At 58.1% G+C, this 22,823-nt stretch overlaps 2 protein-coding genes across 3 annotated transcripts in view; one reads left to right on the forward strand and one right to left on the reverse strand.

Annotated features, from left to right (window-relative positions):
- The window catches only part of Haus7 (HAUS augmin-like complex, subunit 7), a 19,652-nt gene extending 7,131 nt beyond the window's left edge, over positions 1 to 12,521 (reverse strand). The window contains exons 1-9 of one of the 2 annotated variants that reach the window (XM_005414116.2): positions 12,365 to 12,521; positions 11,743 to 11,858; positions 10,845 to 10,912; positions 9,805 to 9,866; positions 4,258 to 4,349; positions 3,629 to 3,787; positions 3,431 to 3,527; positions 2,685 to 2,909; positions 1,519 to 1,633 (exon numbers count right to left, since the gene is read on the reverse strand). In XM_005414116.2, coding sequence (XP_005414173.1) covers positions 1,519 to 1,633; positions 2,685 to 2,909; positions 3,431 to 3,527; positions 3,629 to 3,787; positions 4,258 to 4,349; positions 9,805 to 9,866; positions 10,845 to 10,912; positions 11,743 to 11,858; positions 12,365 to 12,475 — 1,045 coding nt within the window. In that variant the 5' untranslated portion in view covers positions 12,476 to 12,521. The remainder of the gene's footprint in view (positions 1 to 1,518; positions 1,634 to 2,684; positions 2,910 to 3,430; positions 3,528 to 3,628; positions 3,788 to 4,257; positions 4,350 to 9,804; positions 9,867 to 10,844; positions 10,913 to 11,742; positions 11,859 to 12,364) is intronic. The other variant, XM_013509715.1, reaches the window with a different exon arrangement.
- Positions 12,522 to 20,708: 8,187 nt separating this feature from the next.
- The window catches only part of LOC102009127 (extracellular matrix protein 2), a 6,831-nt gene continuing 4,716 nt past the window's right edge, over positions 20,709 to 22,823 (forward strand). The window contains exons 1-2 of the mRNA XM_005414221.1: positions 20,709 to 20,865; positions 22,311 to 22,562. Of these exons, the coding sequence (XP_005414278.1) occupies positions 20,709 to 20,865; positions 22,311 to 22,562 (409 nt within the window). The remainder of the gene's footprint in view (positions 20,866 to 22,310; positions 22,563 to 22,823) is intronic.

A 22,823-nucleotide genomic window follows, 5' to 3' on the forward strand; every position in this document is an offset into this window, starting at 1 on the left:
AAAAAAAAAAAAAAAAAGTGAGTTCAGAAATAATTTTGCCTCAGTCCAGTAGCGGGAATGTTGAAAAGATCAAATCCAGAGCTGCTAAATAAGATGGCAATCATGTGGCCTAGTCACGCGGCCTCACTAACATGAGGGGACACGTGTCGAGGTTGGAATCTGCAATGAGGAAAACACGTTGTGTCCCAACATGTTCACTGTGTCCCTCTGTCAAGGGCCAAAACAGCCGAAGCGATGCATGCTCACTGCTGAACTCTCTGAACTCCCTCTGAAGACCAGATAGAGAGAAGGCTAAAGAATACACCCAGCCCCTCCGACTCCCGCGCAGGGAGTACGCACGTTCACAGGCCGGCTCATTTCCTTTGTGGGTTTCATCCACATATTTCTTCCTTACAAAGGTGAGGTTATACTGTGCATTTTACTGCTTAACCCGCATTTTTCCTTCAACATTTTATAATACGTCATCATAACCAATGCTTTAAACAGTGATTACTATTCCACCGTGCTAAGCCATTACTTACTGAGCACCGCTAATGCAGGACTTGAGGTGGTTTCTACTTTTCCACTATTTTAAACCCTGAAATGGTATTACACAAGTCTTGGCCACTTTCCTGTTGCTGAGATAAAATCTCCAGCACCCACAACTTAAAGGAGAGATTTGGTTCGCGCTTTCAGTCCATGGTCGCCTGCCCCCAAGACAGAAACATCACGGGAATACCCGCCCGGAGGAACAGAGCTGCTCCCCTCAGGGGGCCAGGAAACGGAGAGAAGGAGGGGGACAGGAAGGGAAACACCCTTAAAATGCACACTCCCAGTGAGCCGCCTTTTCCAGCCAGACCTCGCCTGCCAAGAGCATACTCAGCCCTGAATTCACCCAGGATCAGTCCCCAGGTAAGTACAGCGCCCCGCCCGCCGGCCAGTCCGGTTTGCATGCCCTGCCTCTGGACCTGTAAGCCTTTTGGGGAACAGTCTAGATCTGCACCATACCAATGTGTAACAGCAAAAGCCGGGATGAGCTACAGACTCAGTACTAGGAACTCCAAAGCAAACTGCAGCAGATGCCCAGATGGAATAGTGCCCGAGAGCGAACCATGTCACCAGGGCCCTGGGAACGCTGCCGATGAGCCCGAGAGAAAGAGCACCATGGAAAAGCAGATGCATATTACGATGACACTTAGGAATAAAAGATGGCGATAGGAGAAACAGCAGGAAACAGACCATCATACCAACACCAACCACCTCTGGGCTGCTGGAGTGGGGGTCACTTTGTTCTCACTTCTGCAAATCCCTCAGTCACCCTAACTTCCTACCAGGGATGTTTTGCTTTTAGAATCTGTTGAAAGCATTTTTTCAGGAGAGGGAAAACAGCAATTATGGGAAGAATACCCGAGGGACCAGTCCCTAAATGCTCCCCAAGGGCCAATGAGACATAGAAAGATGAGGCCACGCCTGGGCCGGGCGCTAAGCCAAGGGGGCAATGCGCTTTGCAATGCTGGGACACCTGCTGTGACCACGCACCTAGGCTCATCACGAAGCTCCTGCTGTCCCAACAGATCGGCTCTCTCTCCTGCCTCTCCACCGCATCCACGGCCTCCACAGAGGCATCCGTGACCTCCACGACTGCTTGCAACAGCTGGCAGGGAGGGAGGGCATGTGTGGCACTTACCCGCAGGTGGCACCTCCTTCTTCTCACCTGCCCTCTCGCCGTGTACGTGGCATTCGGCCCCTCAGACAGCGACAGGCAAGGGGCAGAATGCACAGCGGGAGCATCGCCAACACAACTCGAGTCCTCCTTATCCGGCCCACTGGAGATGCTGCACGATCGTGTCTCCCTGGCAACCCTCAGTGCCTAGTGACATGGCAGCACTGCGTGTTGTCCCAGCCCAAGCTAAGCAAATGGTAGGGCAGAACAAAATGTGCAAAGAGAAAAAGCCTTTGCGCTGGGAGAGATGACTGTGCCCTAACTGTCCCTGTTGTGTGAGTGTCACAGATAGGCTAGCCTGAGCTTGGGACATCTTGGAGCCTTTCTGGTAAAAACACAAAATCCACGTCACAGAACCCTTGAGCCAATGTCAGGATGTGCACGTGGCAACACAGTGATCATAAGCAAACCCAGCTGGCCCTGAGGATCTGAACCACAGAAGAACAAAATAAGCAAACAGTAACCCTGTCTCTCCCGGGCTGGCTCACGGGCACAGACCCACAACATGTGTCTTCCTGTCTGCCACAGCGCTCAGTCATACGCAAGACAGGAGGCACCCCGGTATGCTTGCGCGTGACGTGAAAACAGAGCGAGGCCAATTTAGGGACACGAGCTGGCAGCCAGGGTAAGGAGTGCATGTTGGGTCAAGTAGAACCCAACACAGGCAATGCACAGAGCTCTTTAGGGCCTGGGGTCTGGGGTCTGGGCTCAGCTGACACCCCACAGTGATCTCTTGGGGACACCATCTCCATCAGCCCTCCTCCCTGCTACTGCCTAGGCACCTTCCTCCAAGCCACGAGATTTGTCTGCTGCAAGCCACCCGGGGTCCCAGACCTAAAGCTCAGAGCCTGGCCACGTCACACTGGCTCAGGGAGCCTAAGTTCATTCCAGACCTTTAGTCCCTGGGGTCCCCAAGCAGTTGTGAGCTCTGGGTGGGGTAGACAGGGCACAAAGGGAGAGGAGAGGACAGGAGGGTCCTTACTTGGCTGCAGGAAGCGAGAGTCTGGTACACCGCTTGGATGATGGGGCCACATGGGTGGAGGGTGGGGGCCGGGCGCTGGCAGCACTCCCCCAGCTCGTCATCATAGACTTGGATGAAGGCCAGGACCAGCTGGTGGAAGTCGGAGATGACCAGGCGTAGCTTCTGCTCCAGCATGCTGGTGTCGATGCCACCTGCAGCCTCCCCAGCCTTGTATTGCTCCAAGCTCTGCAAAGCCAACAGGAAGAGTGGCGGGCCTCCCGGCCTGGCCAACCCACATCTTATACAGTGGGCAGGCTAGGCAAAAACAGGAAAGAGGATGGGGCAGACCAGAAATGATCAAGAGATGATATAGAACGTATAGCAATTCCCCAAACAAAGCTAACTACCATGTCTTGCAAATGTACCCTAAAAAAACCTTTTAATTTTGAAAGATAAGAAAAGACCTAGCAAGCAGGTGGGAGGCCAAGCAGCAGCCTCCAGCCTTGCCACCTCCGCCCCTGCTTGCCCATGCACACACAGGCCGAAGCCTCTGTCCCCGAAAGAGCCTGCCAAGGGCTGTCGGGAGCTAAAAAGCACAGTGCTTGGGCTAACCCTCCCTTCCAGGAGAGCCTCCTGGCTCCCATCACAGCAAGCACCAACCCGTAGGCTCACAGCCCACCAGGCAAGGACAACGGGCATCCCCGCACCGGGACTCAGAGTGGGGCCTGGGCCCCGAGGCCCACCACCCCAGAAGCCAACAGCCTCACCTCGGTCCTGAGTGCCCACAGCCTGGCTGTGCCCTCCTGCAGCTGCCTGGCCAGTTCTGCCACCTTTTCCTGCTCCGACTGGGCCAAGGGGCCGGCCCTGCATGGAAAGAAGGGGCACTAGCAGCTGTCTGCCGCATGCACCAACCCTAACCCTAGCGAGCAGCAGCGGGCAGAACCGCAGCCCTCTTGGACACCCACCCTTCACACTCATTGCTCTGATTCTGAAGGACAGGTTGCGTGTCCAGGGGCCCTGGCTCCGACTTGGGGTTCAGAAGCATCTCCAGATTCGTGCCAGAGAAGAATTCGTCCAGCAACACGTCATTCTTCTCAGCGGTGTCCTCGAAGTGCTCCTTCACACTACAAATGCAGGCCAAAGCCCACCATCACAGCAAGAACACTGGCCCGGCAAGCCTGGGGTCCCAGGTGGAAGACCCCAGAGATAAAGGAGAGCCGGCAGAAGGGAGGGGTGCCAGAACCCCACTGCTCACTATCTCTCCCGGCCTTTGCCTGCTTCAGAGCCTCTCAGAGGGGCACCTACGTACTCGCCCTCCTCCAATATGCCTGGGCTCTCTCTCTGAGGCCCCCAGGGCTGACAGCTCAGAACCTTAGGCAATGACCTGGGACCTCAGCCACCTGGACACACAATGGAGGTGTCCTGTCTCAGCTTGCATCTCTAGCTCCTGGACCGGCATGTGGCCACTGCCACCAGAGGGGGATGGTGAGACCCCAGCTAGAGATGTGTCCCAACCCCCAGACCCTCACCAGCTCCACATGTAGGACATAGAACAGCCAGCCCAGGGCACCCTGCGCGCGGCTGGGACCTTTACCTGGGGTAACCAGAGCATCCAACAGCCAGGCTCTGCACGATGTCAAGCATCTGGCCCATGAACTGCAGCTGCTTCCAGGCACTGGCACAACCCTGGGCAGAGAAGGCCACACACATCTGTGGCCAGACTCCAAGCAGGTCCCCTGCCCAGACTGCCCCCAGCTCCCTACTGCCACGCGGAAGCTTCCTCCCATTGGCTCGAGGACTGTGACCTCAGGGACCACTGCCACCAGAACTCCCTGCTGGGCCCCCACCTTGGGCACGCACATCGACACCAGTGAGCACCCTTTGGAATTTACAGCTCATTGGGTGGGTATGTAGCATACAGAAGGGCCTGCTATGGCAGAACACAGCTCACAGGGACCTGATGGTGGCTGACCCTACCAGATCGCCTGCCCAGCCAGGGCGGCAGAGGCTACCCAGCTAGCATGACAGCTCCTCGGGGTGGCCTGCTAGGCAGCAGGGGACCGGAAGTCTGGTCGGGAGTTCCCCTGGCTTTCCAAGCAGCTGCTCTGGAGGGCTGACCTGGTCTCCTACTGCCTAGGTGTGTGGGATTCTCGTGAGCCACTGCCCAGGCAGAAGTTCAGGGTGGTCTTCCCAGAAAGTCACTGGCCCCAGGGCCCAACACAACCTGAGGAGCAATGACCACCCCAGGAAGCCCGGTGTAAGCAGGGGCATCAGAGGGCCAGCTCTGCCGGCTCTCGACTTCACCTTCCCATCGGCCCTGCCCGGACAAGGCTGCTCAGAAGAACACAACAAAAGGAAGTCACTCAGCTGGCACCGCCAGCAACTCTCTAGAAGGCCCTGTGAGAAGCCCTTGCTCCAAAAGTGGGCCCCAAAGGCACACGCAGCCCCTGAGCAGGGGGAGACTTGGGGACAGCATGTCGCCTTGTCCCTGGGTGCTGAGTCTCCCAGCTGCAGCTGCTGCCACGCCCCAAAGGCCCAGCTCCGCCTGTATAACCAGGTCCACCTCCACAAACTCAGCCTGTCATTGGCTGATCTGCCCCTGGGACACACTCACAGGGTAGCTGTGGGCTGAACGGGGGACACTGTCCAGGCAGGAGCCAGCGACACAGAACCACAACAGTGACTTCCCCTGGGACCTCACGGAGCTCTGAGCAGGGGCCCAGGCTGGGACACTCCTGCCCACTGTCACCTCTGCAGCAGAGAGCCAGTTCCCAGGGCCCAGGATGGCCTGGGAAGCCTGCCTGGGGCCCCGCTGTGCTCACAGGCTGACTCCCCTGGAAAGCCCCGCCCTGTCCACCTCTCCCTGTGAGCTCTGCAATACCACAGTTCTCAATATCCAGGACCCTTTCGCATCACCAGGGCCCAACCACGACAGGCACCAAGGGCTCCCCACACGGGCCAGGCATCTGCACACTGCCTCCCGTTGGTCTCCTCTCTGCTCCCAGCGAAGGGCCAGACAAGCAGGACACGCTGGCATCCACTGAGGCACTCACCTGTGCCAGGCTCCTCCATGCCCTCTCCTGCCCCCAGCCTGCTCACCTCTCCCCCAGCACCAGCACTTAAGCTAGCAGCTAGGCCTGCATGGGTACCACACAGCTGGCCAGCGGGGCTTACGACAGCCACCCTTGCCTCGCCCAAACCCCATGCCTCAGCTGCAGCCCCCTCAGCCATACTTAATGGAAGCTGGTGTTGTGGGCCTGGAGACTCTTCAATGGCCATCACCTCCTCCAGCCTGCGAATCCCCTATGCTACGAAGGGTCTCACGACTCACGTGCTCTCCACTGACCTGACCGCTCCCTTCTTGGGCCGCAGCCTAATGTGCCCACTGGCAGTCTCTGGAGGACACCAAGCACTGCCACCCCAGGGACTTTCCACTTGCTGTCCTCCAGACAGTCTCTTTTCATCTGGCTGTACCGATGCTGTTTGCTGAGCTATAATTCAGACCACACAATTCGCCCTTCCCCAAGCGCACAGTGCGGTGGTTGTAAGGGCAGGGCAGCGCAGCGCAGCCAGACTCCGGTCACAACTCAGAACATCCGTATGCCCTGAGAAGAAGCCCCCGCCCCGTGAGCAGTCGCTCCCTATTGTCCCTTCCGCCCAGGCCTGGCAACCAGCCAGCTCCTTCCTGCCTCTGTGGATGGGCCACCTGTGGGCATTTCCTACAGGGGGAATCCTGTACCCCGTGACCTTCTCTGCTGGCCGCTTTCACCTCACTTAACGTCCTTGGCAGCACACACCTGCCATTAACCCTTGAATATCAAAAATTAGTTTACCCATTCACCAGTTGAGGGACATCTGGGTTATTTCCACTTTTTGGCTATTACAATAAAATATCTACTGACATTTATTATAAGTTTCGGTATGCACATGTTTCCTTTTTCCTCTTTTCTTTTTATTTTAGTCTTTGTGGTACTGGGCATTGTACCCAGGGTGCTGATCTACATCCCCAGCCCTTTCTAAACAAAATTTTGAGACAAGATATCACAAAGTTGCCCGGGCTGGGCTCAAACTTGTGATCCACCTGCCTCAGCCTCCCAGGTGCTGGGATTATAGGTGTGCACCACCACACCCAGGTTAGTGTCTAAATTTAATAAAGTCTGGGACTGGGGATTTAGCTCAGCGGCAAAAGCGCCTGCCTGGCAAGCGCAAGGTCGTGAGTTCGGTTCCCGGTACCGGAGAAAAACCAAAAAAACTAAATAAATAAATAAATAAATAAATAAATTTAATAAAGTCCAATTGACCTATTTTTTCCTTTGTCACGTTGCTTTTTGGTGTCAAATGATGACTTTTTCAAGATCCTTATAAACTCCTGGATTTCAGTACAATGAAGAGCTGAAGTCTGCAGCAGCCATCATGACCATGGTGTCCACATGAGCCCCTCTTTGGCCATCAAGGGCTCCTCCCACTAGCTGGCTCTGGAGTCCCTCAGACGTCACCCTAGGTCTCAGATGGCTGCCTTCCTCCCTGCTGAGACAAGATGTTCCTGGCCCAGCTTGCACACTGCCTCCTCTGGCCTGATTACAACCAAGCATCCCTGTTCTAGACAAGCGGATGCATGTATCTTATGTTAAATTATATGAGTCTCACACTGATACTGCTGATTAAAATTTAGGACAATAGAGTTTGAGCAAACCTAACGCTCTTTATCTCCTTCCTCCCTTGTGGGAAGAAGGCAATGGGCACTCAAAGTCACAGAGTACAGAACACCACTGTGATGACACAGGGATAGCCCATAAAGGAAGGCCACCAGGGCCCATGGGAAACAGGAAGTAGAAGTAGCTACTTGATGGGTACAAGGTCTCCTTTGCGGGGAGAGTGTTGGAACTAGTCACAATCAGCAATCACTGGGAGTGTACTGAATGCCACTGAACTGACACTTTAAAACGAGTTCAGTACTGACTAGTTTCAGCAGGGTGAGATGAACAAGGCCTAGAGATAGGTGGTGACAACGGCAGCACAGCGTGAGCATGCTCAATGCCACAGGACTACGCTAAAATGGCAAAGATGGATTTTACCTTCTGTGTACGTCACAGTGAAACATATACAGAGTCTCTCAGAGCCTGCTGGGAAATGTCTTAAAAAGAGCTGAAATGGTAAATTGTACATTATGTGCATTTCACTACAATAAAAAATATGAAAAGACTACCCAGAGTAAGGAAGGGGTCCAGCTGCAAGTGGGCCAGAGGAAACACACGCATCCTTTCCTCCCACTGAAGCCCCAGCTCCCAGAGCTGCACAGAAGGCTCAGGGCACAGCAGACGCCAACAGGTGGACAGGTGGACAGGTGGACAGGTGGGCACGCCGAGCCCCTAGTGCTTGTGTGGCCCAGCAGGGTGCTTGCCACGCTTCTCCCTCCAGTATGCCCTGAGTAAACTCAGCCCAGACAGAAGCCCAGAAGGCAGCGCTGCAGAGCAGAGAAAGCTCCAGGACCGACCCTCTAGTTGAGTTCTGCTTCAAGGAACAGAAAAGAGAAGGTGCAGAGAAAATGAGGGGATCCCCTGGACTCTTCTGTTTGCTCAGAGCCCGGCAATAAAAGCAGCGAGGGACTCAGCACTTCAGAGGCTGAGGCAGGTAGGTTGTTGCAAGTTTGAGACCAGCCTGGGCTACAAAGTGAGCTCAAGGCCAGCCTAAACTGCATAGCGAGACCCTGTCTCAAAAAGGCAAAAAATTAAAAAAAAAAAAAAAAAACAAAGCAGCCAGGGGAAAAAGCCGCAGGAGCACAACTTCATCTCCACGGGGCCCAGGGGTAGGGGGGGCACAGCATGGGGCCACGGAAGTGGGCAGTGTGTGGCTGGCAGACAGAACTACAAAGTGTCAGAGAGCTGGGAAGGTGGCCCCAAGGATCTGTCTGTGACAGCCTAGTATCAGCCCAGGGACCACTTGGCCCAATCAAATTCTGGCACAAGCAGCCTAGTCAGTTACGAAGCCATGGAGAGGCCAAGGCCCAGGTAGAAGGTCAACTACTGGGTGGTGCATGCAGGGGGCCCAAAAGCAGCTGAGCACACAAACAGGAAGCACTTGCAAGCAAGGAGCGCTGGACTCACTGCCTAAACCTCAGCAGGCTCAGTGGCCGCGAGAACACTTTGCCACCACGCTCCAAGCAAGCGCGCAAGGTCCAGAGTCAGAGGGCCACAGTGACCAGGAAGCAATCCCAAATTACTTGGCACACGAAAAACCACAAAGCATGCAACTTGCATGGGAAGAAACATCAACAGATGCTGGAGTGATGTGACAAAGATTTCAGAGCAGCCTTCCTAAAAATGCTCCAATAGGCAACTATGAACCCAGAAAAGAAGATAAAGTAGAAAAAACATCAGCAAAGTAACAAAAAATAACAACCAGGTAGCAATTTTGGCGAGGCTGCAGGGGGCCTGGGTTAAAAAGGATGTGTCAATGTTGCCCATCGGCTATAACAAATGTGCAGCCCTGGGGCAGAATTCCCACAGCAGGGAGGCAGTCTTGGTGGGAGGTAGGAAGTATGTGGGAAGTCTCTGTACTTTGGCTTCAAATTTGCTGACAAGCTAAACTGCTCTGAAATTTAAGATCATTTGAAAGAACAAAAACTCTCACTAGGTGGACCCAATGGCAGCATAGAGCTTACCTATTTTGGAAGAGCTCAGTGACCCCTCAAAAGGTGACACTGCTGCAGAGCTCAGCTTGGAGGCCTGGCCTGGCCACTATGCAACTTCTAGTGAGCACCCTGAAACGGGGTTAAGACTGCCAGGGGGGCGTTGGACAATGATGGGTCCATAAAGTACCTACGATAGTGCTGGGCAAGGGTGATGTCATCCAGGGAAGGCAGGACACTCTCTGCTCCTTTGGTCATCAAAAGCCAAAGCTGGGCCTCCTCCTCTACCCCTGCCCTCCCTGCTGGGCCCAAGGAATGGCCAGTCTGTAAACGTGGGAGACGCCTAGCTGTCCCTTCCCCAAGGCTACCCAGAGAAATGACTTGCCCAGGTGGTAAGAACTTCAAAGGCACCAGGGCTGAAAATCTGCCATCCCCACACCAGCGCTGCAGACTCCGGCCCAGGCCAGAAAGCATGCGCGGCCCCTGTGGGGACAGGTGAGAACCCTCTCTTACCTTAACCAGCTCCTGGTCATCGGGTGCACACAGCATCAGCTCGTGGCCTAGTTTCACCATCTCTGTCAGAGCACAAAGACCCTGTTACTGCAGACACCCACCCAAATGGAGAAGAACCCTGACCACAAACCCAGACCTGACCACATGCAGGGTGCTGTGGGGCCAGGCTGGACACGGAAGAGCTAGTGCACACAGAGGCGCGTGGGAGTCATGCCCAGGTGCTAGGGCTGCCTCCTCCTGTGTGACCTGCCCTCTGTCACTGCCCCTTCTCCAGGCCTTGGTTTCCTTGCTGGAAAACCACAGGGTGCCCACTTTGCTGTTGCATACATGCAACTTCAACTTCGACTTCCAATAGGGGTGCCAGCCTCTCAGAGACCTGGTAATGGAAACCACCACTTACACTTGACAGGGCCTAAAGGGATTTTTCTTTTGTTCTGTTTTGCTTTGCTTTGCTTTGTTTAGAGCACTGGAGATTGAATCCAGGGCCTTGGCACGGAGCTCCATCCCCAGTCCCGCTTTTATTTTTTATTTTGAGACAGGGTCTCACTAAGCCACTCAGTTGCCCAGGCTGGGCTCCAACTTTCCATCGTCTTTCCTCAGCCTCCTGAGTAGCTGGGACTACAGGTGTGCGCCACTGTGCCCGAGGCCTTTGTCTAATTTTCATTACCAGGTGTGAGATACTTTCTAACAAGAAACGATTTAAGGAAAAAAAAAAGTTACACGAAAGCCCCGTGGAGAGCAGCCAGAGCACGCCTAGCTATGCCGTGGGTGCGTGCATACACCAAGGAGACAGGCCACCTGCAGGAATGGCTACCCCACCCACAGCACCACAGTGCACCTGCATATTCTTGGTGTTCGTGAGTGCTCCCCCAACTTCCGCACCTGGGGAGGCCCAGATGCTAAAAGCATCTAGGCACATGCACGGGGGTGCTCCACCCAAGAGAAAGCACCAGCCGATGCAAAGCGCACCCCAGCTTGGCAGGAAGGCTGCGCCAGAGCTCAGGACTGCCCAGAACGTCCCCACGTCGCATCCACCCTACCTTGGATCTTAGCCTCCACTGGGGCCCCTTTCAGGGAGCTGAACTTGTCCTGCATGGAGGGACAGACCCTGCAGGGAAACAGCAAAGCTTGTGAGGCTAAGGCAGGCAGAGAGCCCTCCACCACAACCTAGAGGGGCTTACTGTACAGGTGCTAAATGTCACCAAATGTCACTTTTAAATGGCTTATTTCATGTCAGGTACATTTTATTTCATCTTTCATCTCATTATTAGGGAAAAATACTTCAGAAACATGAATACTGAAAAGAAAATTCTTCTCCCAAGAAAAAAGAAAGCTAGCTGCCCACAAGGGAAAAGAACGCTGCAGCTCCCTGAAGCGCTCAGGCCTGAGGAACTGGCCCCTGGTGCCCCTCTGTCCCTAGCAGCCTTCAGCCCTTGGGGATGCTCAGTTCAGGGACAGGCTGTTCCCAAAGAGCAGACATTCCGTAGGGCGTCCGGAGCTCTCCCTTTGCCTCACGTGCAGGCCTCGCTTCCAGCACGCACATTCGGACGGGACACACGCTCTGCCGCCCTGACCGCAAGCACTGGGAAGCAGGGTCATGGCACAGGTGCTGGCAACTGCTGCCACGGGAGGGCCGCCTGGCGAGCTGAGGGCCAGGCCGGAGCCCTGTGGACCACCCTCTGCCACAAGATCCAAGAAGCATGTCACTACAGCTGACCCTTGGTTCTCTGGTCAGAGAAACACTGAAATGGAACATTTCTCAGATCCCTACCAGCCCTGAACCTCCAAACTTGTAGTTCGAGTGAGGAACTCGCAGAGGCCCAGTCCAGCGTGCAAAGGTAGCAGGCGGACTAGCTCTGCGTGGCCCCACGGCCAGCACCTCTAACTGAGCAGGTGCTCTCCCAGCAGGCTGAGGGCTGCGGAGCCTGCGGGTGTTACCGTGTACACATCCACTCCAGGATCTCCAAGCGGTACTTCGAGGGCGTACACAGCAGCTCATGGATGGTGTTTGGGTCTGTGATGTACAGACCCTCCAGCAAGGGGCAGTTCAGGTCCTAAGCCAAGAAAAGCTTAATTAGGAAGCCGGTCACTGCAGGCTCACAATGCCACTCTGCCAGGGAATGCCCAGGACCCCTGCCTGTGCACACGTTTCCCCCCAGCCAGAGCAGGGTGCCCGCTGCAGCACCCCTCTGGCTTTCCATCCATCGTGCCAAGCTGAGGTTCCTCATCCTCACCCCCACACGCCCCGTGGTCTGCTGCCCGCTGCTTTTAGTGGACCCCTCGGCTCTGGCGGCAGCAGAGGCTACAGAGATTCAGACCCGGTCTCTACGTGGAGCAAAAGGGAAAGAGGCCACCGAGCTTGGGGGCAGCGGGGCAGAGGGCAGAGGACACGGGGGAGGGGAGACGGCGGATGCGGCCTGCGACAAGGCAAGAGGGTACGGCCAGGATCCACGACAATGGCAGCGTGGCGTCGCCGGTCTGCGCCGCCAGCCTGTGAGTGTCTCAGACAGGACCCTGCCCACCCCCCAGCCCTCTGGGTGGGCCCCTGAGCCCACGGCACCTTCAGCTTCCCGAACACTTCCAAGGCCGCCTTGAACACACGGTTGTCACCCTCGTCTTCACAGAAGTCGCCGGGAGAGCCGAGCGCGAGGACAGCGTTCACCTCGGCCATCTTTCGCGCTTGGAACCGGGCCCCGCCCACTCCCAGTCCTCACTCGCCCGCCCGTCCGCCAATCACACGCCAGTTTTATGCTCTTTCCCTCGCCCTCGCTGACGCGCGGCTGGGCGGGACCGAGCTCCCCGGGCGGTGCGGCCCCCTCGCCCGCACTGTGCCTTCCGATTGGACAGCGGCTCGGCCTGGCGGCCCGCGCACGCGCCGGGGCACCACCCGCAGGGCTGTCCGCGCCGCTGACGGGAGGCGGGGAGGCGGGGGGGCTGGGAAGCGGCCGGCGGGGCTGGTTCTCTGTCCCGGCCGCGCTGGCGGTGAAACAGGGGGCAAGACCGCCGCAGAGAGGAGAGGCTCCTCCGGGAGGGGGCGCTCCTGCCCTGCCCCACCTCAGCGCGGAGCTGTCTCTCTCCCGCGATCAGCTGTGCTTGGAGGGAATTTCAGTTGTGTAACTGGACCAGCTACCTAATTCTCCATGCCTCCTTGCGTTCCCCTCATGGAGGCCGTGAGAGCACCTATCTCCCCGGGTCGAGGTGACAGTTCCTATGAGATGCCTGGGACAGTGCTGTTAGGTGAAAAGCACCATTAAATGTTCACTTCTGTCACGCTGCACACTGTGCCCCGCTCCTCGCCCAGCCCAGCTCTGGCCGCGGTGGCCCTGTAGCTGAATCCTGCTCCGTCCACAACTCCAATGCCCCCAACCATAGGCCCCGCTGATTGGACAAGACGGGAACGAGCTATGGGAGGCGGTCTCTCCCTGCCCCTCCTCCCTGCGCTGCCCACCACCTCCTGGAGGCGAGGGGCAGCCAAAGTCGTCCAGTTGACAGGAGGGGGGCTCCGATGGGTCCTGGGAGGCAGACATGGGCAGGAATCTGGGGCTAACAGGAAGGGACTCAGCCAGGCCTTAGGGGGCCCTGACACAGGCCCAGCTGGAGGGGGCAGGGTCGGGTTCTTCATGGAAAGGTTTGGAATTTCAGTCTCTACTGAGGTCATGGAGTCTCCAAAGTTGAGCTGAAGGGAGCTGCAGAGAGGAAGGCCCCTTTCTACCCTCTGTGCAGCAGCTGCCTTGAGCCCTGCTGGAAGACAGAGACTAGAAGGTGCTTTGGATGGCTGCTGGGGTTTTGTTTTTACTCTATGTCTTGTTGTTTTTCCTCCTTTCTTTGTAGAAAATTTCATTTCAGTCACAGCCCCAACTCAGACATTCAAATTCTTGTGGGTTTTTTTGTGGATCTTTCCTAGGACTAGGAAATTTGGCGGGAGAAACCACGACAGTGTGGCTGCCTCCCCCCATATCTTCTGCTCCTGAGGAGGGAGAAGAAACCAGCCCCTGTGTATTCTGGAAGAAAATCCCACTTCTCCACCCAGTTCCAAGGAGCCAGTATACTAAGCACTCTTTCCCCCAACTCAGCAGCTCTGTATATGGCATGAGGTGGGGCACAGAGGGGCTGGCAGGGCCACAAGGGGCAAACAGTGTCTGGAGAGGTTGTGGGGGCCATGCCCTTGCATGGAGGAGCTGTTGGCCCACCCCCAGATCTTAGAGGCCGCTACTGAAGACCAGCAGCAGGCTGCAGCCTCCCTGCCTGCACACCCCAAGTCCTGGCACCTCCCAGGCATCCTACGCTGGAAATTCTAGAGGCTAGGGTGGGCTGCAGGGGATGATGGGCCTCTCAGGGAGGAGAAACCAAGAGGCCCAGTGGTAGAAGCTTCTGGAAACATAGACTCAAGCTCAACACAAGGAAGCACTTCTCGCAGAAAGCACTGTCTAAACACCAGCTGGCTGTTTGAAGTGGGAGGGAGCTCTCCATCTTGGGAAGTGTGTAAGCCCAGGGAAGTGGGTAGGGCTATGGAGGGGTGAGTCTCCGCAAGGCAGGAGGGATCGGGCAGATTGTTAAGGGACATTCCTGCCCAGAGACTGTGAGGGAGGCCTGGGGGGCTGAAGGAGCCTTTGACCTACAGGAGGTGTCGCAGGGGGAAACTGGGGCCTTGGGCAGGACTGGGCATCACATGCAACACGAGCCAACCTCCTGACCATGGGGGAAACTTGGCTATGAGTCCCACCAGGGCCTTAGCCACGTGTCAGTGCTTGGCAAGTGAGCTGGAAAATGAGAGCAGTTGCCAGGCACGGGCCCTGCGGTGCCAGGGATGGGCTGGCGGTGTATGAGACCCCTCAGTCTATGTGGTAGGCTCACAGAGCTGGCTCCCTGCCTCCTCGCAGCAAGGGGCTGTGGCAGGGCCTCAAAGGGCATCAGGACAAGAGAAAGCCTTGGAGTGCTCCTGTTTGCCTTGTGCAGCAGACCCTAGGCTGCAGCGGGAATTGGAGCCAAGGGTTCTTGGGTAGACAACACTGATCGGAGGAAGCCAAAACCCAAGGGGTCCCTCTCCTGCTGCACCCATCCTACTCCCTATGCGTGAGCCCCAGAATGGTGGGGGCTGAAGCCCCGGGAGGCCTTGCTCCACCCCCCCACCCTAAAAGTTCTCCCATAATGACAGGGAGCAGCAGATGTGGGCTTCTGAAGAAAAGGCAAGTGGAAGAAAGTGTGTTTGTGTGTGTGTGTGTGTGTATGTGCAAGAGGGAGAGAGAAAGGGGGGAGATTTCAGGGGGAGAATTCAATTATGTGGTGTCTTAGTCACTTTCTCATCCATGAGACACAATACCCGACACCCACAGTTGAAGGAAGGAGAGGTTTATTTTGGCTCACATTTCGGTCCATAGTCTGCTGGCTCCAAGGCAGCACGGTGCCGCAGAGGGCCCTGGCTTAGCAGCAAGCAAGCGGACAGTCCAGAGATGAGCTACAGACTGAGATAAACTCTTCCAGGCCACACCCTGGTAACCGCCTCTTCCAACCAGGCCCTGCCTCCTAACAGCAAGTCAGCTCTGAGCCCCGTATCCAAGCATCCTCCAAAAGCTCTGCCTATGATCTGATAAGGCTCGGGGCGACATCTAGGTATGAATCCTAATGTGGGGCAAGAAGCTTATCCCGGCACTGGGTTTGGGGAGGAAACGAGGTTGGGTTGAGGATACACAGAGTTCAGGCCTCTCCCCAAGCCAAGCAAAGGGGGTTGTCACCGCCTCCTCCTCCTCTTCCTCACTCTCTTCTTCCCTCCTCCCTTCCCTCCCCTGCTCCTCCTACTGCTCCTTCTCCCCTCCTCTCTGGACCCCTGTGCTCCTGAGCTGCCACCCTGAGCTGGTGGCCAGCCATCGACCCAGGCCACACCTCCTGTGCCAACCAGGAGCCCACTCAAAAAGGCACCCTCCTCGTGCAGATGGGAGGAGTGGGGAACATGAAAAGGGGGGCTTGTGAGCGAAATAGGAAAGCGCCTCAAGGCCGCGGGGACCCCAAATTTTGGCATGGGCTCTGAGACCCAAGAGTTCCTGGAACAAGACAGGCACTGACTTTCTCTCATGTGGCTGTCATTCCCCTGCCCTGGGGTACTGCTGGTGTCCCACGAGGCCAGAGGGTTCTATAGCCGCCACTATGGGGCTCACAGAAGTGGGCTTGCCATGGCCATGGGCGTGGGGGCACCTGGCAGCCCCCGGCCCCAGCTCCAGATGGATGAGGCCACCAACCTAGGAGCTGGCTGAAGCCTGGTGAGCCTAGACTGTGTCCGCCTAGGAGGTCCCTGGTACTTGAGGGTAGGGACACTGCCACAGGCCTCTTCTTGTCTTCTCAAGTCCCTGTACTGGGGCAAGGGCACCCCAGAGAAGCCCCGGCAGGACCACCCTTGCACCCATGGCCCTCCTGCCCTTCTCCTGCCTTAGGGTCCTACCCTCACTCCCCGCAGCTGAGGGGCACCCAGAGCCAAGGGGGTGCCACTATCACCTGCGCACACACGTATACTGGCCACAGGTCCCCACAAAAGCGCGCTGCGCAGCTCACCTAACGCCACTGAGGGCCCCCAGGATCTAGCCAGCATTTGCGCAGGGCCTTCCACCCCCACCTGACGGGGCCCCATTGCTCTCATCCTGGCCGTCAGTGGAGGAAACGGCGGCGGGATCGCCCCTCTGCGGGGAGACTCTCGGGTCTAGACGGCTTGGCAAGGCTGCCGGGCTGAGTCACATGCGTCTGAAGCCGGAGAGGCGGGAGCCAGTTCTGGCACAGGAACATGCCCGCTCCGAGGCTGCTGAACCGGGGAGGGGGCCCAAGCTCGCCCTTGGCCCAGCAGCCCCCTCCCCCAGCCGGCCTGAAGGTCAGTGCCTGGCTGGCTCTGTCCCCTGCCTGAGGCCCATCTGAAAGAGGTCAAGTGGAGTCCACAGTTTGGGCAGGGACAAGGGGAACTGCAGCCTGGAAGGAGAGTGGGAAAGATCCCTGCTCCTCCACGCAGCCCGGGGTAGCCTTTGCCCACGTGGCTCTCTGCAGGCTACCTTCTCCCGGCAGCCCCAGAGGTGCCCCTCCACCTCATCGCAGCCCTCTTTGTCCCTGTAGATGCTTCCTTCTTGCTTTCTCTCCCTCCTGCTCTGGACCCTGGGTCTCAGGCACGGAAGCCCTAGGCTGTGTCAGATCTGAATGGGCTGCTGTCTCCGGGCCCCCAAAAGCATCTGCCAGAAGAGCCCTCTAATTGGGACCAGATCCTCTGAGGTCTTCGCGGCGCTAAAACAAGATGCATTTCCTCTAGGGAAGGGCTGCTGGCAACAGGACAGGGGCGCGGAAAGCTGGGCCATTTTCTTTTCAGATCTCGAAAGGGAGAAAGCCGCTGCCCCTTGGCCAACAGGAGCCTCACTGCACACACGTGTAGCCCAAACCATCTGCCCACGTGGGCACACGGTGGCCCAGCACCGGGTGAAAAAACTTCCTTCAATGTGGGAAGCTCAAGGATGGGCCTGCTCCCTCTCCCTTGGGAGTTCCTAGGGTGTGTCTCAGGCTACTGAAACACTGTCCCACTAAGGGCCCTGGCAGAAGCACCAGTGAGTGGTAGGCCCATAGTAGGTGCTCTGGGTCCTGGGCAGAGGACAGGATTCTCTGGCCTTGGCCCTGAGCCCACGTGCTTTCACAGCACTACCTTCCAGGTGGTCTAATAACCAATTCTGCAGGCTGGCTCCTAACATGGGGTACTGTGTGGCTGGTGCATGCACCCCATCGTGTCCTTACTCCACCCCCGCCACCTGGGGCCGGTCACTGTCACCTCTCCCCTGGACAGCTGAACTGCTGCCACACTGGCTCCCTCCCTCTGTCCTTGTGCCCTCAATGACTCTGTGTTCCACCCTGATGCCCAAGGATCCTTTTATAATGTACTGAATTGTACAACTAAAACTGGGCCAAGTCCTTTCATGCCTCAGGGCCTTTGCATGGGCCAGCCCTCCTTTTTGAGGGCTCTGTACTGGAGTTCTTTTTGCACGGCCATTTTTTCTATTCACATCTCTGCCGGGCTCACTTCCTCATGGTCCTCTTCTGATCCTCCACCAAAGCATCCCTCCCTCTAGCCACCATGACCAGCCTCTTTCTTGCTGATGGAGTCCCTATGTTGTCACCAGCAGGGGCCAAAAATCCAGTTCTCCCTTGATGAGAGGGGAGCTCTCAGCTGTGTAGCTCATAGGACACTTGAGGGACAAAAAGTATTGCTTTGTCCTCCTTCCAGCTACCAACTAGAGTCCTGACGTGCAGAGGGTGTGTGAGCTCGGGGCTTGCACATGTGAGGGGTGGGTTGCATAGAGGGGAGGGGGAGGAGAAGAAGGGGAAGGAGTCCCTTCCTGATCCTCAGAGTCCAGGGGGTGGGCAGCTAGATGCGACCTCGATCACCTAGGGCGACTTCTTCTGGTTGCCTATATGAGGATTCTAGAACTTTCTAAGGAGCACCATATTGAGAAGGAAGCCTCACTAGTACATCACATAGCCAGCCAGTCCGTGGCAGAGCTCTTTCCAGCAAGCCCCAGGCCTCATCCTGGTTCCTGGAAAATCCCAGCGCCCCTCCCATCCTGCACTGCAGACACCGGCTCAGGATCAGTGCTGGCCAGGGGCCCTGCCTGGCTCTGAGAGTCCTGCTCCTTAGCGTTTGGGGAAGGGGAGAAGGAGGACAGCGCCGACACTCGCTGGGAACCCCGAGTTCTGCTGAACTTCCCACAGGCTGGCTCTTGGCTTCCTCCAGGTCCTCAAGATGGCTGGGCACCCTGAGACTGGACAGAGCAGGCAACAGGAGTGCCACTCACTCCCAGGTGCCCACCCTGCTCCACAGCCAAGCCCCACAGCCGGCAGAGGGGGCAGCCAGGATGGGGCTGGGTGAATCGCGGAACTGAGAGCCCCCATGCCTTGCCCCTTCCTGCCTAGGTGGGCAGGAGCAGGGGTCTCTCCCTCCTCCAGGCTGGCTATGCCAGAGAAACCTGGGAGCAGACTTCCCCCCACCCCCAGCCCAGCTAATGGGAACCAGATGGCAGGATGTTTAGTCAGCGCCGGTGGGGGGGGGAGCGGCAAGAACAGGGGAAATGGGTAGGGGGCCAGGATTCTAGAATCCATGGCGGGCAGGGGGAAGGGCAGTGCCCTGGCTCCCCTCCGGGCATCTCCGGAGCCACTTCAGGCAGAATCCTAGCCCCTTGCTTAGGGGACGCCTGGACAGGAGGCACAAGGTGCGGTGGCTAGGGCAAGCCCCACCCCCACTCTCCTCCTGTGTAAGTCAGTGGGAGGGTTGGGGGGCATCTCCGTCTCCGTAGAGCACCTCAGGCCTCTTGTGCCTAAGTGCGCCCTTCCCCCAGCTTCAGCAGGACACACACACACACACACAAGCTGGAGCTGGGCCACCCATGTCACCCACAGGGTGCACAGTTAGACGGTGGCCTCATCCCTGGCTTCCAAGGCATTTGTTCATTCCCCAGACAGTCTCTGTCTCCAGTCTGTGTGTGGCACTGTCCCAAATTCAGGTCATAAACCAGAGCCCTGCATGCAAGGGTAGGAGGGGTGGCTGTGGACCCTGCCTGGGGTGAGTGGGGGCTCCTACAGGACAGCGTTCCCCGCCATTCCCTGCACACAGCACCTCTGCTGCTCCCCAGATCCAAGGGATCTGCCAAGATGGCACCTGGCAGGGCCCACCCCCCACCTTGACTTGGCCCAGCCGCCCTCGGAGACGGAGAAGGAGCTGGGAGCCCCACCCTCTCTCCCGCCTCCCCTCCACCCAAGCCTTGCCCACAATTAACTCATTTTTGCAGATCGTGTCCAAACATAAGTCAACACTGGACAGAGCTGTAGGAAAAGCTTCCTCAGCGCTGGCCCCAGGAGCTGTGTGGGGAGCTCAGTGCCCCACACCAGTCCCCACCCCTGCCGCCCTCGGCTCTCAGTGCTGGCTTTGGGGCTGGGGCCACAGGACGCCCTGGTCAGTGTCCAGGCCAGCTGCCAGAGCAGGGACTGCGGGTACCCTCACAAGGGCTGTTTTGGGGGCCACGTGAACCCCTTCTTGGCCTGGGAGAGCTGGTACCTGCTGCCCTATCTCCTCCTAGAGGCCATTCCCCAGGCCCCGCCTCCTGCCATGCTGTCCCACAAGGGCCCCTGTGACCCGTAGGGTGTGTGGGGGCACAGGGGCATTGGGGCAGTGTCTGACTTAGTCACATCCAGGACCTGGACCCTTGGCCAAGCTGTCCAGGGGGACCTGTGAGATAGCCTTGCCCAGGTAGGACCTGACGCGCACCACATTTCAATGGAGGGTGCCACAGGACATCCAGACTGCTCCCCATTTTACAGAGGCGAGAACAGCAGCCTGGAGGGACGGGAACCACCCAGCAGTAGGCAGAAGCCAGCCCCATGCCAAGGCAGACCAGTTCGTGTTCACTGCCCTTGCCCTGCCCACAGGCTTTCCTTCCCCTTAGAGCTGGATACTTCCCACGGGTGCCTGAGGCAGGGGCCCGCACAGTTGGCAGGTTTGCAGGTTCTGCCCAGGTAGCCCGGGCGCCTGGCCCTCTCCTGGCGACCTGCGTGGTGGGCGTTCTGCTCCTCGTTGGGCCTCACAGGCCTGCAGGGCACAGAGACAGAGCTGCATTCATGGCGCCCCTGGGCCTGGGCCAGTGAGAATCAATGCCGGCCTTACAGGAGAAGCTGATCATGGGGCTGCAAAGCGTCAGGCCCTGGAGGGGACTCGGGGGCAAGGCCTGGGGAGGTGTTTGGTTGGCAGAAGGTGGTCTTCCCTAGGGCGGGCAGCTCCCAGCACAGCAGACAAGGCCAGGAACTCCGGCAGCAGGGCTGTCCTGTGTCCCAGCCTACCGCATTCACCGGTTTGCCGCGCCCGGTGTTTCGTGCCCTCTGCCGGCCTGCACACAGGGGCCATGAGGAGTGTGCTGCTCCCCAGCCTGGCTCTTTGGGTGGGGTGCTGCTCTTGGGGGGCCCTGGCCAAGCAGGGGCTGCCCCTGAGAAGGCCCACGGCCCCACCGACTGCCACAGGCTTGCCTACCTTGCAGCTGCCGCCCAGGTCCTCCAACCACAGTGAGTAGCTGGTGCCTGCTGTTAGGGTGCCCCCAGGGCTGGGCAGAGGGGGAGAAAGCCAGCCCCTAGAGGCTGCCCACCTGGGGTTCCCAGGCAGGCTGGGAGGGGCCCAAGATCCTCAGAGAGAGCCCTGCCTGGACTGCAGACTGTGGGAGGCCTTGGAACAGCAGGCCACGGGATGGCTGGAAGACCGGATCAGGCTTTGTTGGGTCTGGAGTTGATCTGGTCTCCACAAAACCTACTGGGATAGGGAAGGTCCTGGGAGGCCGGGAAATGTAGGATCTGGGGGTGGCTGACAGGTTGGGGTCCACTGGCTACTGGACAAGCACTAAGGAGTGGCCTTTGTCTCATAGGCTGGTGTTGTGTTTGGTGGCTCCACCCCAGGGCAAGGGGCACAATAGGTGGTAGCAGTTGGGTGGATTCAGGCCCCCACCCCGTCCGTGGGGCTGCTGGCTCTAGGGACAGGGAAGGCCCTAGGGTTATCACCCCTTCTTTGATGTCACTGACAGCCCCTCAAGGTGACTTCCAGCCTCATCCATCGCCCGACAACTTGGCCCCTCAGCTGATACGGGGTGGCCACCTCCAAAAGCAAATGGTGCCAAGCGGCAGTGCCCCTCCATCTCCCAGCAACTGTCTGTGGGAGGCACATTCAAGGCCCCTGCTCACCATAGGACATGGGGGATGCCGAGGCAATGCCCTGACCCCGTGTTCAGGGGCCCTGGGGGAATCGAGGGGAAGCAGGACCCAAGGTCCCCTGAGCTGGCAAGGTCAGCCTGTGCCTGGTCCCAATGGACTTCAGGACCACTCAACAGCTGAAAGAGCTGCCTCTCTTCTGAGAGGAAGGCAGGATAGCTTGGGAAAAGAAGGCCAAGTACCCTGCCATGTGGGCGTCCCGGACACCCTGACCCACACTGGCTCCCTCTGCAGGTCAGGCGCAACCCATTTCCAGGACCAGCAGCCTGGACAGGTCTGAGGATGGGCAGCTGGACTGGCCACAGGCATGGCCTACCTCCAAGGAGAGACCCACCAGAACCCCCAGCCAGCCCTCCATCCCCCACCGGAGGGCACCTGTCAGGCCAGGGCTGGCTCTGAGGAAGAAGTCACCTGCACTGGCCTTGGGGAAGGAGTGGGGGCTGAGCAAGGGGCTGGACACAGAGTGGGGCAGGCAGGAGGGAAAGCAGGCAGGAGGCCGGGAAGCCAGGCGAAGGGGCCTCAAGGCCAGGAGGCCCCCCAAAGGTGAGGACTAGCCAGGACAGGTGCAGTGTCACCAGCTGCTCAGGCCCTGCACCATTCTCAATGTGCACAAGCCGAGGGCCCTCATGTGTGGGGCAGGAGGGGACCCCTGCAAAGTCACGTCCTTCCCAGCCTGTCACTGGCAAGGCCCTGCACCTCAGGGGTCCTTTTTTGTTTGTGACCAGGCCAGGGCCACCTCTGTCTTCCTCCAGGGACCTCCTACCAACCTGGGCTGGGGGCCAAGCGCCAGCAGAAGGAGCGCAGCGGAGGCTGTGGGCGGGAACGGCTGGGAAGCAGGCGCGGGCACGGGCCTGGGCTTGCAGGCCTGGGCACTGTGGAGCAGGCCATGCCCTCCCTGCCGGCCTCCTGCCTCCTGGCCCAGGCAGCCATTGCCTGTGGCAATGTCAAGATGAAGCACGTTCCTGCCCTGACTGACCCTGGCCTGACCACGCTACACCTGCCAGGTGGGTGGCCCCTCTCTTCCAGCACCTACCCCCAAGCAGGGGTGACAAGGGTACATGGCTAGATGGCCACTGTGGCCGCCCCACTGCACTGGGCATGGCCCACCCCCTCGGGTCCTGGCTGGCAGTGAGGAGATGCCCTGACCAAGGACAGTCAGGAGAGCTGGCTTCAAGACAATGAGAGGTGGGGCTGGGGATTTAGCTCAGCGGCAAAAGCGCCTGCCTGGCAAGCGCAAGGTCGTGAGTTCGGTTCCTGGTACCGGA

This window comes from Chinchilla lanigera, unplaced genomic scaffold, assembly GCF_000276665.1.
Source record: "Chinchilla lanigera isolate Chin_1 unplaced genomic scaffold, ChiLan1.0 scaffold00179, whole genome shotgun sequence".
Taxonomy (NCBI): Eukaryota; Metazoa; Chordata; class Mammalia; order Rodentia; family Chinchillidae; genus Chinchilla; species Chinchilla lanigera.